The following is a 20,328-nucleotide window of genomic DNA, read 5'->3' on the forward strand; positions in this document are numbered from 1 at the left end:
CCGGTAGAAATTAATAGAATTGAAGTATTTCTAAAGGCACAGCAGGACCACAGAGAAAACAGCTACATATATAAGCATTTCATTTTGGATACTAGTATGCTTTGGCCACCATGAAAATTGCTCAGTACTTTTCTCACTTTAAATAAAATTCCTATTGCTAATATGTGAAATCTCTATGGAGTCATCCTTGCTTACACAGTTTTAGAGTGACTAGAGATATTCAAAGATGATCCCAAATAGTTTGAAAAACCACTACTTAAATTTAGGGCTCAGTTCAGTAAGGAATTATGCTGTGTAGGGTTTCTATGGAATTTAGTCAAAAAAAAGTTCAGACTGTACTAAAAATGAATTAATTCCATGGTTTTGGTATTCAATGAAGCCTCCTTCCCTCATGCACAAATAGCTAACACTATGCCCTGAAAGGCAGGCATGTCAAAGAGGTGGAAAAGAATATTCTGGGCTCCAAAAAATATAGCACAGTAGATGTATTAAAAAAGGGAACTTTCTCAGAGTTTGTAAGATAATAGAGCTGTCTGCAGGCAGCCTTAACTTGTATTCTGGTCAATTATAGGGATTTATGCAGCTATGTATCACACGTGCTAAAATAAATACTTATAACATTCATCTGGGCTCCATATGGTACCCATGTACTACCTAGAGACATAACATGCTCAAGGAAAAATCAGCAAGTTTTGCAATACATATTTTGATCTTTTATAATGCCTTGCCATGCAAATATTTGAAGTGCAAATAATAAGTTACTTTTTTTTTCTGAGGCTTCTTAACACAGACCACCTTAGTTTTTTGAAAGAGCTTATAAAAACGAGAAAAAAAGCTGACTTTCACTTAATAAAATACTGAAGCTGAAGACAGTGAAGGCACCAAGACATAAGGGACTTTTCTAATGCATTGGTTTAATTTCTGTCACCAAATCCAAAGTTCTCCACTTACTGCAGCTCTTAGCAGGAATCATTTCTAACCTATACCTGGAGGTAACTCGTCTTCCTCTGAACAGATACTGACCCATACATTTTCTTTGTGCTGCCCACATTCTGCTGCTTGGGTGTGGACCACAAATACATATACTTGCTTGAATTGCAGCCCTTAGTCAGAGAAAAATCTTTGAATTACAAGTACTCTTGTCTATTGAATTGGACCTTTGTCTTCACAGAAATAGGAATGCCAAAAAAATAAAAAAGGAAAAAGGCACCACTGATTCTTTAATTTTAAAAAAGTTATCTCTTTTAAACAGGCACATCAGATTGACACTGGCAAGTATCCAATACTAATGCAAGCAACTGTTCTTGTAAAAAATATTTAAAAGGCAACTTCTGAAAAAGCTGCAGCCTTAAATGACAGGTGAGACTTTATTTTTGGAGCTATTTTAAAACACAATTTCTCTTTTAAAGATATTTGTTGGGAGCAAAATAAAACTGATTTATACACATCTTTTTTCTTTCCCCTTATGGTTGTATGTTTTCTCTGTTACATAACTAAAGACTGTTAGTACTAATAAAGGAGCTGAACACCACACTTAAATATTCATGTGACAAACTGCACGGTTAAATCAGATTTAGCTCCTTGAGATGTAGTTTGTTTGGGTTTTTTTCATAACATATGACTTAATGACCTTTATTAGCCAGTTTCTTCTATATTTATTTGTCTTCTATATTTATTTCTTTTTAATTGTAGGATAAAACATAAAAAATTGAAATACTTGACAAAATACCCAAATCATAAAGCCCGTCACAGGCTGTTAAAACACCTTACATACTTGCAAAATGTAAGTATGTGATCTAAGTGTAGACAGATGCCTTGCAAAACATGTCTATCTCTTTTGACAAGAAACTGATTTTTGTTTTCAGAAGGCACACCAGATAGCTATTAAAAAAAAATAGAGGCAAAATAAGTCACTTCAATGAATCAAGCCCTTATTTTCTTATCTATGATAAGAAAATTATTATATACCCAAATATTGGTGTAAATACAACTTTCTTCTCTCTGTGAAATTATTTGATAAGAACTGGTTTACAACTCTGAAAAAAAAAAAGCCCAGCATTTATTATTTTGCCTTAATCGTAAATCTTTGCAGGCATTAGATGTGCTTTAGTAAAAAAAATACTGCAATAAATCTTCACCTCACAAAGCTTTCTGTAACTTTATGTCAGGAAACCTGTATTAGCCTGGAGTAAGCATCACTTCACATACAATTTCTTTCTTACCATGAGATTATAAAATCTCAGTTTTAATGATCATATGAACTAATTTCATCAGACAGGAATTGGAAAGATGTGGAGAACACTCATAGTGCTGTTCAGCTAATACATTTCAGGGTAAGGCTTTAGACATCTGAATTATAGTGATGGGATGCAATCCTGGCAAGCTGCATGTCCAAATACTTTCATGTCAGAGTTGCTAGACATTTGCCTTTGTTGGCAGGAACATGCATGGCTGTACTTCAGGCAGTGGGAGAGGAATGGGCTCCTCAGCACCACAGCCTCTCCTCCATCAACACAATGCCTAGCCCCAGCAGGTGAAAACCCAATGTCCATAGTCTTCATGGAGTTCCCAACCCAACAAGGAATTACAGCGTTGATGGCTTCTTTTTTCTACAGTGACATTAAACATTTATAGTGAGACATATAAGAATATATATTTATATAAATATATAAAATATTTATATAAAATATATAAATAAATACATATACAAAATATGGCATTATTTTCCAGAGAGATTATACATTTCACAGGCCACCTTTCCTTCTCCAGATTTCATTGTCATACAGAATTTTTCACAAAGTACATAAATCAGCCTCAACAAAAAAAAAAAAAGTTGCCAAAGCCTTCCTTATGTGAAAGCATCACATACCACAACAAAACCAAATCACTTCTCTTCCAATTAAAAAGACATATAACACCATGACAGATAGTGAATTTAACTATTTAAACCAAATGGTTCTTTTTCTATGCTTAGATGCAGGCAAATGATTTCTACCATAGTCAAAGCAAACGTGTGGCGCATAAATGAAATGCGTGGGTCTCAACACCCAGGGTCCACAATCCCCCCATCTTGTTGACATTGTTTTCAACAGGAGTTCCTCATACAGAGTAAGTGCTTTGGTAGAATGTACCAAGACAACAGAGAATAGATACACCTTTTCAAAATAAATAAGCAAATACAAAGAGTAGTACTCTAATGGCAATTTTTTGTCCATGAATATTCTGTGAGCAGTAAATGAAGGAAATGTAAGCCCTGTTGCACAAACTGAAGCAACGCACAGACAAAAGAAAGCTTTACCAAGAGCTTCAGTGCGACTGTTATCCTTTCCAGTGGCATAAGTCAGTGATGGGTACATTAGAATTATCAATAAAATAATTTTAAACAAATATTATCTTGGCATTTGTAGTTATATCAAATAATAAAACTCAATCCCTTCTGGAAACACTTCCTTTGCTCCAAAAATTCATTTCTCTTACCTAGAACAGATCAGTGTGTATGCATAGAGACTTAAACGTATATATAAATCATTCCATAACCTTACTCTCTCTGTGCATACAGATGTATACACTAGAATTACTGTGTAATATTTGGTATTCACATGTTACATTTAAATAAAGTTTATTAAAAAACAATTATATTAATACAGACTAACAGAATATTCATAATATATTTTACGGAAAAAATAGCCATGTCTTTATCTTAGAAATACATTTCTTTAAAAAGTTCTTTGAGATTCTTATAAAACTTTTTACCCGTGAAGACAAGTTTCCCATCAGACCTGTAAAGAAAGCTTTACCTTTAAATCCTTGTGGGCTTTTTCGTTTAGTTTTTCTTTTTAATACTTTTACAAGCTTAACATCTATAAATTCTTTAAAATAAAAAACCCAGTATCTTTTGGGATCAAATTGGTCACAGGCCATTCTTTAAAAAGTCAGTGGAGACTCCCTGATTCCATTCTGAAGTGCCTTTTTTTTTCCTCTCTCTCTGGGTATCAATAGTGCAGGTTTACATGGGAATTCCAAGCTCCCTATACATCCCATAGGAAGCTCGATGTGTGTCGGTGACAGGGTGCAGCTGCAGCAGCATCCACAGAGGCTGCAACTCCCCATCTGCTGCAGGAAGCAGAGCTTGTTACTCCACAGACAGTGCAGTCCCACAGCGTTTGCCCAGCCCCTCCAAGGTCTCTGTGAGGTCCAGTGGCCATGCACAGATGCTAGAAGAGCTGGCACCCAATCCTCATTTGCTTTCCAAGTTATAGCAGTGGACATCTCCTTTTCCCTTCCCATCATACCCAGGAAGTGGCTGTCCATATTTATCCACACACCAGCAATAACCTCTTTTTCGGCCTTTGGATGGGCGACACTGAAACATAATAAAAGACCCAGTTAGCATGAATTTTGTTTTCGCCACTTGTATTAGACAGCAGGGATTCCTGTTCCTTTGATACCCGCACTTCAATATCCTGACCATATCTGACAGAATCAAACAGAGTATTTGTTACCACTACAAAGCATTTCAATAAAACCTTGCCTTCTCACTCCATCAATCCCTCTGCATCTAATATAATAGAACTGAGAACACTGAAAACTACTAGAAAATAGACTTATGAATTGCTCCCTATCATATTTGGCAGCAGAGCTGGCCCCTTTGAATACAATACAATAGTATGGGCTAGTGACTGGGACCCATCTTTAGAAAAAAAAATTAGCATATATGTTATACACCAAAGCACAGGTCTGTCAAAGACAACCATCGCAGCAAGAAACACACTTGGTATGCACTTGTTTACTGAAAGAAATTCCAAAGTGTAGCTGACATTTATTAACAGATACATAATCCTTCTACAGTGTAGTTATTGCAAAACCTGCTAGGTGGACTAGAACTTTACATGTGTATTTTCCTATTAAAAAAGTTGTGTATCTAGTAGTCTATAGCATGTTAGCTTTAAGTTACCTGCTAGAATTCACCAGCAATGCTGACCAACCTGAAACTACCACAGGCAATAACACTGAACCTCTTTAGAAGCAGTAATGCAGTAAATATGCATTATAAAGTCTACTACATAGCAAGTAATGCTCCTCCCAAGGAACCAAGAATGGCAAAAAAAGAAAACTAAAGGAGACAACATGCTGCAGGCTGCATGCAGTATGCAACCCTGGACACTGTTACATTACCATGAACCACTAAGACCTTGCAAGGGTTTTACTCATTCATAAGATATATCAAGAATCTCACTAGGTCTGCAATGGTCAGCCTCACTGTTAAGACACAGCCTTCCTGTTAGCTGTGTTTTGAGATCTGGTGATTCAGAATTGGTGATCTGGTGTTTCAAATGCAAATAAAGGTGGCTGTTTACTCAGGACGTACTCACAGAAGTGGCAGTGACACAAGCACATCCAATTTTCTGTGTTTTTGTCTGTTGTCAGTATGAAGGAAGATTGGCTGGACTGGTGCTACTTATGTTCCTCAACACTGTCAAGTCTATTATTCAGGCAGAGCAATTGTTGCCTCTGAGATCACATTCAGAGTAATTGAAGTTTTCAGAAGTTCAGGCTGGTATAATCTGGTAAATGTCACCATTATCCCGCTACTTCTTGTTCTCCAGAGGCTCATAGGCATGGCCCAATATCTCAGGAGGCTATGGCAGTGGCTCCCGTAAGTGCCTTTTCTATGTGCAGGTACACAAGAAAGCATGAAGCAAGTGTTGGGCTTCACATGCTGCTTGTAGTGACTGATCCTTTCCATGTCTAGTTTAATATCTCAGGTGACAGTGCTATCTTGGACAGAACTGGAGAGTTCTGGAATACAGAACACTCCGGAACAGTGTGTACCAGCACACTGGCCTATAAGACGATTAATTTGTGGCAGCATGGAATAGGGTAGACAGTGTTCACTAAGACCTTGCAAAAGAGATCGAAGCAGGTCACACATTAGGTATAATTTTTTTCAGACAAGTCACTATCTTGTTTATTTTATTTTACTGTAAATTAAGTAATGTTATTCAGCATAACTGCAAATTAAACCACCCTTCTGATATATTATTGAGTAAGAAGCCCAATGCAGAAATAATGCAATGTCTTCTTTTCTACAAATCCGCAATCCTTCTGCATTAGCCCTATGAAAATGGACAGCAGCAGGATGACAAGGTCAAGCATAACATACATATCAGCTTAGTTTTAGAAGAGGGTAAAGAAGTTCAAACCTACTGAAAGAACAGCTACATTAATAATTCACTGAACGAAATGGTTACCTGCAGTTCAGTTTATATCTGTTACTAAATCTTTAAACATAAGTCCTAAAACTTGTATTTATTGTCTCAAAAACCTGACTAGAATTTACATGTATTCTCCAGGATTTCCATGGATGGCTGTTCAATGTCCACTGATGTCAAGGGAAATTTTTCTTCAATTTTGGTGGTGACTGGCTCCAGCTTAAGTATTATTAACATTTAATGACTTAAATTCTTCATGCTTAACACAGAGAAATTAATAACATCACTTGCACAATGTAATTTGCACAAAAAGGAAACTGAGCCAGCACTCCTAGAGTTGTTTTCCCAACAGATGAAGCCCAAAGAGCATAGGGCTTCTGGCTGCCAGGCTCGTGCTCTGGCAATGAAACTACATTTCTGCTAATAATAGTAACATAGCCTCCCCTTTTAGAAGTATATGAAGCATATTACACAACTCTCACTGATTCCTAGGCTTGCATCACTCTCAAAACAAATGATCGATTAAAGGTCTCATGTTGCTGTTGGAGGCTTTGATTGCTTTTAACAGTTGCACAATCAATTTTCAGAAGTAATTACTACATTAAGTTAATTTGCAGAAACACCTTCCCAGCTACTATTTTTTTTACTTCCTCTAAATAATCCATTTGAAAAGCAAAACCCTTAGAACATTCTACAGCTGAAACAACACTCTATGAGAAAACAACTTATCTTTTCCAAGTGTTTTTCTCTACCTACTCAGCCATGCTGTCAATAGTAAAGCACTTGTGATTAAAAAGTGATGCTTTTATCCTGAAATAGCCAACACTCTCTACAGAAGTGGTAAACGGGTCATATGGAAAAACATATATATCTAAATATTTTCTCTTATGAATTTTGTATTCCACATACATGTCTAGGCTCTGCCCAGCTATTCTGTATGACTTTATACATGTAAAAAGTTGGAAAGCTGCCCAAGCAGTGGAGACTAATTACTTCTGATAGAAACAGCAGCTGCCAATTCCATGCCACCTGCTCCTCTCCCTTCCACAAAGAAATACTGCAGATGCATTTATGGGGCACAGCAAAGCATATGGTATCCCACTGAATTCCTGGTCAGTCCAGAGGGCTCCATGGAGCTACAGCCATGGTCTTCAGGAACAGACTGCAGACAACACTGACGTGTACCTCGGGCCATTTTAGCTCCTGGCAAGTCCAGCTCTGTTTTCAGTGGAACGATGCCAGCTCTCATTTAGGTGAGTATCTAGCTCCAGTATACAAACATGGGGCAATTCTAGTAATTGCCCCATATAATAATTCTAATTTCATCAAAACCTTTTTCCCATGCTTGGGGTAGGAACGTGCCTGTATCAACTAATTATGCATAAATATACCTATGCAGCACAATTGAATAGTACAACCTTACATGTGTGATTAAGACAAAGAATTATAAACTTTAACAGGTCTGATTTTAAAATTTATATATAAACAAAAGGTATGAAATATTTTTCATATTATACCCTGATGCATAAATTTATGTTCTTAGAAGTGTTTCACAGATGCAATTTATTCTTCATGGGTGTTCTTGAAAAGTAAATTTCTAGATATCCACAAATGTCATGAAAAATAAGTGCTTTCAACTTGGCTGGAAGACCAGATGACCAGGAAGGCAGAATATGAGAGTGCCTCCTGAATGAGTTTTAATGGTACTAGCATGATCATTATTTACCAGGTTCCTACAATCCCAAATCTACTACATTCTCATCCTAGACAGTGGTTCTGGCAACTGTTTGTAGAATTCAAAATGCCTAGTTTGCAGTCATTTTTAATGGATTTACTGTCTACTTTCTAACCTACTATTCTGAATTTTGTGACAATAGAATATAATTCAATTACAGATTGAACATGGCTAATAATGGCATGAAGGGAATTACTAAAACAGCATAGAATTCTGTTAATGAGATTAGACATCTGCTCACAGTATCTAAAATATCAGACTTAGATTTTGACGCTTCAAGAAAAACCCCAAACACAACTGTCAAAATTCCTTGCAGATCAGTTAATTTGATCTGGACAGGACTCACACACTTCTCAAACTCATGGTTTTTTCCCTAGGAGTTAATTCTTTGAGGGCCAACTAATATTTTTGGTTTGTATTCTGTTGGTGAGAGAAGCAGGCTGCCTCTGTAAGTCCCATCTCTGAGGGCTTGTTCCCAGGATTGATCAAGGTTCTTTTACAGACTCAGTAACCCATGTGAATATCATGTAGAACGTTTACTCATGTGAGCTCCCTTTGTGAGCATCTCCTGCAAGACCCTGAGTGATCTCAAACTACCACTGAAACTACTGGACCTATGTAAATTGGAACAGTGCTTGACAAGGCTGGCTAGGCAGGAAAGTGTCCCTTCATTCTCTCTGCATGCTGACCAGTTGGGATACTGCCCATAATGCAGGAACCTTTCCTAAAGAAATTTTACCAGGCAGCACAGACAATACACAGAGGACAAAAGTGTGTATTTGCTTTGTAGCAACAGATTACTCTCATAAATCAACTTCTAGAAACTGATACTAGGTAAGACTTTTATCTGTCTACCCGTTTTTTTCTCTTTGTATTTCCTTCTTTTTGCTTTGGTGATAGAACTATGACTGTACTTTAAAGGACAGTCCTCCTTTCAAGTAAGCTACTTTAATACATGCTCATTGCGGATCCAATTTACTACACGCAATGCCAGAGATTACTTGCAAACCACCACATTTTTGCACACAAAGCAAAAATCTTAGAGTCTGAAGAAAGACAAAAGGAAGATCTACTGAACAAAGTAAATACCAGTCTTCTATAATACATAGAGAAGGAAAAGGGCTATGGCACACTTGAGTGCCTTGAACATAGTCAAATTATTTGCTGTTCTAAAGCAGCTAAGAAAATACTTTTATGACACAAGCACAAAGCACAGTCCTAGTCTCACTCTGCATAAAAGCCCAATGCATTTTCTGAAAATAAGCAGCTTGAGATGTGAGCATTGCTCTCTGTTAGTTTACACACAGCGCAGCATGGCTGACGCAGGCTTCTCAAAGCTCCAGGCAACAAAAAGAAACTTCCTCTGCTTGGAAGTTGCCACCACCTGCTCAGGAAAACTGGGAAGCATAGAAAAGCTCAGCAGCATGTACCAAAGGTCAAAAAAGCAATGTCAATGCTAGACTGATGGCAAAAAGGAAGGCTGGAAATCTCATTCCTGTTATAAATGCCCCACCTGACACTGACAGCTTATCGCAGAGCTCCACAGAATACTAGATTGACTGTTTCAAAGAAAGCTGAAAGCAAAAAAAATTGAGAGATACAATTCCCAAAATAAGGTTGCCTAAGGTTGATCTCTCACTTCCAACCAATGAACTGCATTAGCTAGCAACAGAGTGTCAACCACTCCTTTGGTTACCAAAAATAGAGAGGCTGATTTGTGTAAAACTGAAGGGAAAGACATGATGGTCCACAAACAAAATCTGTCCTTGAGAAAAGTCTTAAAGATCTCTTTGAACTCAGGAAATTTTGGAACTATACAAAGAAATAAATATTTGGAGGCAGGCCACTAACTAAACACTGAAATTAAATAGGATGTGCACACTAAACAAAGAACCCGACACATCTTGCATGTTCTGAACGAGTTTCAATGGCAGCACTGAATGGAGAATGCTGCCGTAGTTCAATCCAACACAACTAAAGCATAAATACCCACAGTTTTGGTTGGCATTTGTCAAGAAAGGTCACAACCCCAGAACCAGAAAAGGCTGAGAAGCCATCCTTGCTGCAGAGTAACTACTAGAAGTATCATTTTCACGATAGCCTAACTTGGATTTTGGAAGTGATCTGTGTAGCACATAAAGGACAGATACATACATTTCTCAAGTTGCTTTATGTAATATGATCCAGTGTGTGTCTTCTAGGAACCCTCAAGCAGCTATTTACAATTCAAAGCATTGATCTATTGCAGTCATATGGTGACTGCAACATTAGCTCTGTGGGTTATAGTAGAGGCAGTGCTTTTTTTAAACCAAAGGGCATTAGTATCTAGGACACCAGTCAACGCATATGTGATTAGGTATGCGGTTTCTCAAATGAATCTGTTGTCATGATCAACAAAAAATAAAAATATTATCCCCACCTGACAAGGTTCAGCACTATCAGAACAGGTCCTAAAATTGGAAATTAGCTAGTTCCTCTGCAAAATTATATATAATGCACCTTGCTGGCAAGATCCTTCAACAAAGATGCAGAAAAGGTGAACGGCAATTATTAAAATGTTAAAAACTCTGTACTTACTTGCTTTTTCTTGTAGAATCCCTTCTTGTCACAATTTGGAATATGAAAGCCCCTGGGACTCAAGACATTCAGGATCTTTAGGTGGTTTAAAGTGTCTTCCATTTCTCTACGACATGGACCCTGTTAACAAGCATGTTTTAGAAAACACAAATGAAACTTCACTCCCAAATTCCATCTTTCACTCAAGAGTTAATAAATCTTTAAAGGGCAAAAGAAAGCCCAAATCCAAACAAATCCATTAAAACAAAGAGAGGGCTGAATACGAATTAAAGCAGATAATTCATAAAAAAAAATTGACTTTCTGCTCTATTCAAGATAAACTGATTTCTAAAGATTAAAGGCCTTATGCTATGCTGAGGCACATAGTGGCAGTTAAAATCGCAGTCACAAATACCTTTAGGAAGGCTTAACCGGTACGTAAATCAGTCACACAGAACATAAGTTTGGAAAAGCTGGCCTTGTACCACGTGGGAAAAGAAGAAAGTAAGCCACTGGAAATACATTACAGGATAGGCCTTCGCCAATGACATTTAATTTTTTTGTGATTCTGCTGGATTTGAAAGCTTAAATTAAATTGATTCAATTGAAAATAAGTGGTTTGGCATAATATATATATAAAATACCTCAACTTGGACAACAATTCCCAATTTCAACTGAATCAAATAGATGCAATCATACAGAGGACCAGTTGCACATAGCAGTCTCATTAGATAAGTATATCACTTTTTTTTCCTCTTTTTCTTCATCTGAAAAAGGCTGACAACAAGGTAGTGAGGATTAGCTCTTAGGACAATGAACCAAAAAGAGCTTCTAGAAGCACTTCTAAGAGAATGTCTCAAACACCAACTAATTTTATCTCATGGCAGCCCTTCAGGGTAGGGAGAATAATGCACGAGGAGCCCCACTTTGAAGTCAGAAAATCAAAAGCAGAGAGCTTCACATTTTGCCAGAGGCTAAGAAGGCAGTCAGTGTCAGCAGTGGGATCAGGATTCAAGAGTCACAGCCTACAAACTCTGCGCTTAGCTACACTCCTATATGGGCATCACAATGACTTGCACCACCAGCCCACTTCTCCAGCAGAGACATGAAAAAATTTCTTTGGTTTCATGGTTTAAAAATATTTAAAAGTTGCTACATTGACACAAAGACTCATTTGGTGCTGTTTTTAATTAGTGAAGTAATGACATTCATACTTTCAAGTGGTAGTATTAATAGTTTGTTCATGTAAAGTACCTTTTAATGTGAGTGTCTGAAAGCATACAATCTCCATAGTACTACTGGAGATTAAAATGGAGGTTTTAGGCCAGTAAAGACCTTCTTTGTTGCCTTCACTTTTTCTTTCTGAACCAGTCTCATAAGTTCTAAGCATGGGCTTTAAATGGCTTCTCTTACTGGTCAAACATACTGACTGCAAGTGACAGATATTCAAAGATTTGATCCCAAATTAGGCCTATAAAAAGATCAACAGATTTTAAAAAAAATTTATTTTGAAGCAAGCTTGCAAAGTCAGCCAGACCAGTATCAAAAGCCAACATGTAGACACAAGTAGAAGAGCATTTGCTGACAAAGGGACCCGTCCCTGATGGACTTATTTCAAGTTCTTGAAGACACCAGCAGCCTTGGTAAACTGGTATACCTTTGCTCACGGACCAAACTATCACTACTCATCTTAGTTAAGAATCTATTTCCTCAAGCAACCAACTTTCATTCTTTTAGTGATGGCACTTTTACTTCACATTTTCGGGAGGAAGACACACTGGAAGGCAGCTACTGAAGCAATATAACTAGATGGCTGGACATGAGTGACAAACTAAAAATGAAGCTACTCTTAGAAGCCACACTCTGTTCAGGCAGAGGTTTTCACCTCATACAAGTTTCAAACCTTCTTTTGAAGATGAGCAGCCATATTCGTTTTTACCATGCATGTTTTGATAAAATGCAGAAGCATATCCAGATGCATTTTTCAGGCCATCTGACCTAAGGGATAGATTATCAGCTGGATGTCCAGGAAGAGAATTATTCTTGCCCTCAGATGAACCACACTCTGACTGCCCTGCAAATTCACTGGACACAAGTCAGTAGTATGCAATGGAGCTCATGTGACCACAAGACTTTGGATTTAGGCAGTAGCACCTACAGCAACTGCAAGTGGAGGTGATGCTCAGCATATCATATAGTGACTGACTAGTCAAGACCTTAATCCTCAGCTCAGCCTAAGTTTATCTTCCTTGATTTGCACCAGGCAATGTATGAACACAGTGCCACTACACTCAATGTGAAACATCTTTTCTCCATTATTGCAATTCAATTACACAGTTTGCAACCAAGATTAATGATGGCACTTCAAGTCCACTCAAAGAAATGTGTGACAATTAAAGGGAAGAACAGGAACTTTCGGCCTCTAAGAAACTTTAGTGGAAGTCATGCTCATATTGATGTAAACAGCATTACATTAGTCCTATGTGTTTCCTAAGCACAATCTTCTTGGTCTGACGATTGTGTATGTATTTGCAGAGTCAATAGATTTACCAGTTAAAATGCCAGAATGTCCTAAAAGGCTGCAACAATTATCACCTTTTAGCTATTTAGTGTAATTATTTATCTTTTTATATTCACAACATGCATATGTGCATACACACACATATTCACAGGCTAGCAAATGCCCTCCTATTTACAAAAAATACTTACATATTCAGTCTCTTGTTTGGATTCAGAAGAGAAATTCAACGTATCCGTACTCTGTGAATCATATTCGACTTTATAGCGTTGTGTATCTTTGGCTTGCACTTTCCTGATGATATCTATTTTGATGTGTGGTGGATGTGACTTGGAATCTGGCACCCTGTGAGAGTTTGGAATGGCCTGATTTTCTACGCTGCTGGTACTTTTGTCTTCTTCTGAATCACTGAAATTTCCTTCAAAAAGAACAAATGCAGAAGAAACAATGTTACTTGGCTGCCAGCTGTGCCTGCAAGGGCTTAGAAACATAGAATCACAGAATATCGTGAGTTGGAAGAGACCCACAAGGCTCCTCCAGTCCAACTCCTGGCCCTGCAAAGGACAGCACCAAGAATCAAAACGTGCCTGACAGTATTGTCCAAATGTTTCTTGAATGCTGTCAGTCTTGCTGGTGAGACCACTTCCCTGCAGAGCCCATCCACCCTCTGAGTGAAGAACCTTTTCTTAATATCTAACCTTAACCTCCTCTAACACAGCTTCATGCCATTCCCTCAGTTCTATCACTGGTCACAAGCAAGAAGATATTACTGCTTGCATTTCTGCCTCCTCGTGTAAGGAAGCTGTAGAGCACAATGAGGTCTCTCCTCAAGCAAGCCACTAGATTAGGCTATGTGTTTAATTTTCCTTTTTACAAAATAGCAATATACAAAAAAGATGAACTATGTAGCATTCCCCATGTGTCAGCACCTTTGTTGCCACGCGCTAAGTTTTGTAAGTGAAGCATTCCCATGCTCAGCGCGGCCTCGCAAAGTGCCCAGCTGCACCACCTGTGTAGGCTGCACCTAAGACCTCAAGAAACTCTCCCAGCCACGGCCGCGGGCCCGGCAGCCACGGCGGCGCGGGCCCCTGACTGCCGCTGCAGTGCCGCTCGCCGGCGGCAGGGGGCAGGCCTGCACCGCACGAGGGAAGCCCGCCGCAGGCCCCGCGGCGCGGATCCCTCCCCTCCGCCACTGCTGACTTCATCAACTCCAGATAAACGCGGCCGGCTTCGGGCAGTCACGGCTGCAGCGTGGCTCTGCCTCTCCCAGGGCCGTAATTTTCTTTTTTTTTTTTTTTTTTTTTTTTTCTTAAGAAGTTAATACTATCAACACTAGATCGCTGAGTTTCCTGGTTCTAATTAGACTGTTTTTCCTTACTTTATTCAATACACAGAACGGGGAAGAAAAAGAACAGCACACTTTCTTTTCTCTACTATTAAAAAAAAAAATCTTGGTGTGCAAAAACACATTTTAAAGGTAATGGACAAAACCCATTCATTCTGTAGGGGTTCCAAGGACAAACCCTGTTTTCATCTTGAGCTTCAAAGTATCTTCTCTTCAAACTACCATCCACAACAAGTCAGAAGAAGCACATTTTTCTAACATACTCCCTAAGTTCAGCATTCCTGTACCTTCTAAGGTATCTGTTTATGCTGCATTATAGTTGCTGTCTTAGCTGCTGACCACCTTTTTTTTTTTAAGGAAATCCTATTGGGAATGCACAATGATAACATCCAGTAAAATTATAAATTATACTAAAATTATACTTGATGACTCACTAAAAAAAAATTCACAAAAACTGAGAAATTCAGTACTAAAAGTCCATGTTCACATAGATTGTTAATGATAAATATTTCTACATAGGGAGTGCAGTGGCACTGCCAAAACACAGGAAAGGGAGAAGGAACATAAGAGGAAGAGGGTTCTGAGTTAACATTTTGGTACTGGTGGTTTTAGCATAAGCCACTGCTGGCAATAGACATAATTGGCCAGGAAAATCCAAATCACAGTGCAAATGGATTAAGGAAGTTTAAGTACTAAGTCCAAATTTCCTGGTTTTTGTGGGTTTAACTCAGACTCTCAGTGGTATTTGAACATATTTTTGGTGGTTTAGTGTCTTGTTCTGAAACAGCAGTATTTTTCCCCCACATTCTAAATGAAATTTTCAAGAAATGAGCCACTAAAATGTTATAAGCCTGAATCTAGGTTTTCTGCAATCAGTCCAGTTCATTAGTTTTTCTCTTCTACCAAAAAATAAGTAGAAAATATTCTTAACATGCACTGAGTATCCACGACCATGTCTGGTCATTTCAGTTCAGAAAGGCCACTATAGCTCAATAGCACTTCTTACACTTCAGATTAAAACAGTCATATTGCCACATTCTAAACTGTAAAGCATATTTTATTAACTCAATTTCACAAAACTTGGTGCCATGCTAGCTTTACAGCCTCATCAGAGAAACAAAACTGTCATAAGAGTTACCCATTCTCTTTTAAGAGATTAAAAGAGTTGCAAATGCACACTACTATTCAACACTTGTGTCCAAAACAACAACTGGAAAGTCAATGGCCTACTACAGTTTCTGTTATAATGCTACTGTAATACACTCTACCCTATACAAACTTCTAGCAATTTCCGTGAACTAGGAAGGACTAGCAGATTAGCATGTGAGGCAGGACCTAGCTGCATGTAAAGGAAATTACGTGATTCTTCTCAGAAGGGTGTATACCAGAGAGTGTTGGCTTGAGAGCTGGGAGTGGAGCGGTCCTCATGAGGAAGTGGGCACTACGTGTCATATAGATTCTTTCTTGCACACCAGGTCTGCAAGCTTCACTCCCTGAATGTGAACTGTAAGGCTCCTACTATGCACTTTTTAAAGAATCAAAAGCTCCTACTAATTTCAAAATCAGAGTTCTTCCTCAGCCAAGAACACAGAAATAAGAATTCAGCTGAAAATAGAAAGATTTTCAGCTAAGTACAACTCTGTCTTTCCCTTTCTCTAACAGTCAATGTTGAAAGCACTACCCCTAGATTAAATGCCATCAAGTCCCAAGTACCGAGAAGATGATTCTTGTTTCCAGTGTTACTCCAAGGATGAACAGGGAGCCAAGCTCACACGATGAAGGAAACTACTAATTGTTCCAAGGAGATTAAAAATCTCAGTTAATACCTCCAGACTCTCATTCAAATTGTCACAGCTTGGAAGCCGCGCATAAATAATTATAATAAGGCATTATTCTATTCTACTGTTCTAACAGGCAGTTAACTGGAGTATTGGTGCCACTTTCTCAGCTAAGGATTGGCTAGTCAAAGAGTCCCTACAATCTGGCAGAAAATCTTCCAGCTTTTTAAAAATGCCAACAGTGGAAAGCCTTTAGACACACTTTTCTATTAAACAAATGTTAACCTACTCGCTGTTGGTTAGCAAAGAATTTAATTAAATGCTTGCATAGAGGGACTGTGCTCTCTCGATTTGAATCCCAAATTTCCTTAAGTTTTAAAATATGCATGCTAACAGAAATTTTTTCAACCATCCCTTCCTTTTCAAACAAAACCCATTCTGTGAACATCTCGCTTACAAGACATAGAAGAGGTACAAGAAATCTTCGTTTGACCAAGGATTTATTTGCAGTACAGACAAAAAAAAAAAAAAAAAAAAACCTGTTCACTGTGCACAAACGCTTTGCTCTGAATAACCACTTTTCCAGGCCAAAGGGATATTTAAATTTGTCTTCTGGATTTTTGTCTTCTCCTCTCTGTGCTTAGACTTCCTTGACTTACCCACGCTGCAGTGCAGCAGTTAGACGACACTCTATAGTTTTTTTGCTCACTCTTTCCAGGTACACCGGGGACAAACGGCAAAGATTCCACCCTCTCTCTCCATCCAGGCTCTGTAGCCTGCCAGACCCATGCACCGCAGAAGCCACATACAATCCCTCCCCCACTCTCTCCTTTTTTTATTAAAAAAAAAAAAAAAAAAAAAAAAAAGCAGCTCCGTCTCTTTTGTGAGGAGCTAGTTCTCAGCATCGGCGTTGAAGAAAACCAGTACATATAAAAATAAGTTATAAGAGGCAAATTGTCCTTTCCTTCGGCCAAAGCACGGCTCCTTCCAAACGATCCAAGCTCGGCTACGTGGCTGCCGGCAGAGCCCCCCGCCCCGGGCCGGCAGCGAGCGAGGGCCGTTTCCGGAGACAGAGCTCTGCCGCGAGCTCGCCCACGCCCCCGCTCCTGCTGCTCTCTTTGTAACTTAAAACAAAAGAAAGCGACACACACGCACACACAAAACAAAAACGAAACAAAACCAAACAAAAACGCACAAACAAAAAAAACCCCATCCCAGCAAGAAAGCAGGTAAGAGGGAGAGCGGCGCGCAGGAAAGCCACCCCTTCGCTTCCCCACCCCGGCCGCAGCCCCTTACCTGCAGCGTGCGGTCCCGGCAGCAGGAAGGCCCGCAGCTTGCTGCCCGCCGTAGCGTTGGTGCAGAGCCCGCGGCCCTCAAGCAGCGCCTGCAGCGGCCGCGCCTCTTCCCGCCGCGGCTGGCAGCTGAGGCCCGCGCCGCAGCGCTTCGTGTAGATGCCGCAGGGTTGCCCCGAGCGCAGGGCGCAGGTGAGGCAGCAGCCGCAGCCCGGCTCCCGCACCCGTTCGGCGCAGTCGGGCTGCAGGGGCTTGCACTGCTGCAGCGCCCGCGCGTCGCAAGGCTCGCAGCGGACCACCGGCCCCGCCAGCGCCGCCGCCGCCCGCCGGACCAGCAGCGCCAGTGCCGCCGCCGCCACTGCCCACAGCACGCCGGGCCGCGGCACCATAGCAACCGGCGGAGGGGGCCGCCGGGAGCCGCCCCCGCGCGGGCCCAGGACGGGCAGAATCCCGCGCGGGCGATCACACGCCGCTGCGGGCCGAGGGAGCGGAGAGCCCGAACCGCCTCCGAGGCAAGCGGAGGCGCCAAGCGCTCGCGAGCCTGCCGGCGTGAGGAGGCAGGGAGCCGCGCTGCCGGCACTCGGACGCCGGCCCTCTCTGCAGTCGCTTGCCCGTAGTCACATCAAGGCAGCAAAAGCTCTCTAGCAACAAAAGCAACTTTTTCCTTCTCTTCTCCCCCCTCCTCCCTGCAGAGCGCCTGAATTACTCGGCTCGACAGTAACTTTTCTTTTTTTTTGCCACACACAACACTCAGGAAAAAAAAGGAAAAAAAAACCTTTGCAAAAGTTAAATTAAAAAAAAAAAAAAAAAAGCTGAGCCCAGACGGTCAGAAGAAAATTTAGAATTTAGTCCAAAAACATTTCGGAAAAGGAGATAGTACCGAGAAGGGAAAAATAGAGCTGGGGGAAAGAAAAACCGAGGTTCCCTTCGATTTATTCCCCGTGCTGCCTGCCAGCCGCGCTGCTTTGCTCCACTCCCCGCCACTCCGCACCCAGCTGTCCCCCGTGCCGCCCGTACGCCCTATATAGCGCCGCGGCCGCCGGCCCGCCCCGCGCCATGAATAACGCGCGGCGCGGCAGGAAGAGCCGGCCCTCGGCGGATCCGGGGTTCGGTCACGCAGGGCTTGTGAGGGCGGTGCAGTGCGGGGGGAGTAGACGGGGGACGCCGCGCTGCCGGGGGTTTACGGGCACTTCTTAGAAATCAGCCGTGAGGGGTAGGGCTCTGGCGAGAGGACCACGTCGTGTGTCTCTAGTTTCAAAAGTGGTTTCTCTGTGCGTGTGCGCTTCCCCGTGACCGTGTGTGTTTCCTTGGCACCGAGAGAGGCGAGAGAAGCTCGTGGAGAGCGCCCTTTTTTGGACTCCTAGCTACAATCCTGTCTACTTTGGGGCTGAGAGCCGCGGCCCTGGCGAGGTGCGCATGTGCTCGCACCCGCCCGCCCGCAGGTTCGGGGCATACCTTGAAAGAGGCTTACAGCTCACATGACAGTTGCGTTGCCAAGGAAAACTGGGGGGAAATGTATGTGCAGACCACACCCACACATTCAGGCACCCCAGCCGCGTTTCAGATGTTTCTCTCTGGCCGGCACTCGGTCCATATCTTGCCCCATATCTTCCTGGATGTGCCTCCCTTAGGATGTGCCTCCCTTAACGTTTTTTTTTAAGAGTTCTTTGTACTCCTGAAACTTTTCCTTCCATACGTAAGAGAACAGTTTCCATTGGAATGTCCTCACAAATCTAGGATAAAAAAGACAAGGAATCCATCTCCCCAAACTCCCATGATCGGAATTCTGCATGGATTTTTGCACAATGTATGTGTCTTCAGGCCACTGCAATTTCTCTTTCCATTTTGCTGGGCATATTTTGCTCCACCTGTTAACTTGGCTTAACTTTGATTGAAAAAATCTGAATTGGCAGTACCAAATTTTGTGACTATTCTTTCTGAAGCTCTACTGCACTCTCATGAGGAAGAGGATGGTGGGTGAGGTGTATACATAGACAAATATATGGTGTTTCAGTCAGAAGCTTTCCTCATGAAAAATAAAAACAACAATGCTCACAGTTACTGACTTATACAAATATATTCTGCTGTGGGAATTATGAGCCAGACTACCGTTCTACTTTCAACTCCATCAGTAACACTGGAGCTCATCTTTCAGCAATACATCAGCTGTTCAGATGTGTCAAAATTCAAGCGGAAGAGAGAAGTATACATGTTATTGCTCAAGGTACTGTCCATAATACTGGTAATCTTGAAAGCTGTACTTTTTACAAGACATGTTTTTTAGATAATTAGAATCATCTTTTCAGTTTTCTCTATTAATTCACTACTTATACCTTGCAAATAACGTCTTGAAAGTAGCATAGTACTCAGCAGGATAAAAAATATCTGGTTTTGTATGTGAATAATACGGAAAGTATGACTACTACTGGTGTAAGAGTAGACACTTTTCCTTGGGAAACTAAAGATGCTTTAGAAGAGAGATCAGCCTTGCTCAACTCCCCCGATGGGTGACTACCAAGGCTTTTCAGTATTCTTTTGTCCTTGTGCTCATTTTGTTAATTGACCAAAAGAGGTCGCAGGTTGTCCAGGATTGAATTACAGATTCCCTGTCTGCACGGGCCCATCTACAAAGGGGGAATTGATCAAACCCTATATCCTGCATGTTTGGTTTCACGGTGGGTTTTCTGGGGTTTTGGGGTGGTTTTTTTTGTTTGTTTGTTTGTTTTGTTTGGTTGGTTTTTTTCTGGTTGGTTGGTTAGTTGGTTGGTTGGATATTTTTAGGTTTTGTTTCAGATTGGTTTTTTGGATTGGTTTGGTTGGGTTTGGTTTGATTTGGGTTTTCCCCAGACTACTGCAGGAAAACTTGCTGTTACTTTTTTGTAAATTTTGGTT

General features: G+C 40.7%; 1 protein-coding gene across 1 annotated transcript; it reads right to left on the reverse strand.

Annotated features, from left to right (window-relative positions):
• Positions 1-894: 894 nt before the first annotated feature.
• On the reverse strand, positions 895-18,447 carry IGFBP3 (insulin like growth factor binding protein 3). The gene is made up of 4 exons (XM_005487026.4): positions 17,441-18,447; positions 13,213-13,439; positions 10,525-10,644; positions 895-4,363 (listed from the first exon to the last, which is right to left on the reverse strand). The coding sequence occupies exons 1-4, from the start codon at positions 17,823-17,825 to the stop codon at positions 4,238-4,240; spliced, it is 858 nt and encodes a 285-aa protein (XP_005487083.3). The 5' UTR covers positions 17,826-18,447; the 3' UTR covers positions 895-4,237.
• Positions 18,448-20,328: the final 1,881 nt, after the last annotated feature.

The sequence above is a fragment of the Zonotrichia albicollis genome, chromosome 1 (assembly GCF_047830755.1).
Source record: "Zonotrichia albicollis isolate bZonAlb1 chromosome 1, bZonAlb1.hap1, whole genome shotgun sequence".
Lineage (NCBI taxonomy): Eukaryota > Metazoa > Chordata > Aves > Passeriformes > Passerellidae > Zonotrichia > Zonotrichia albicollis.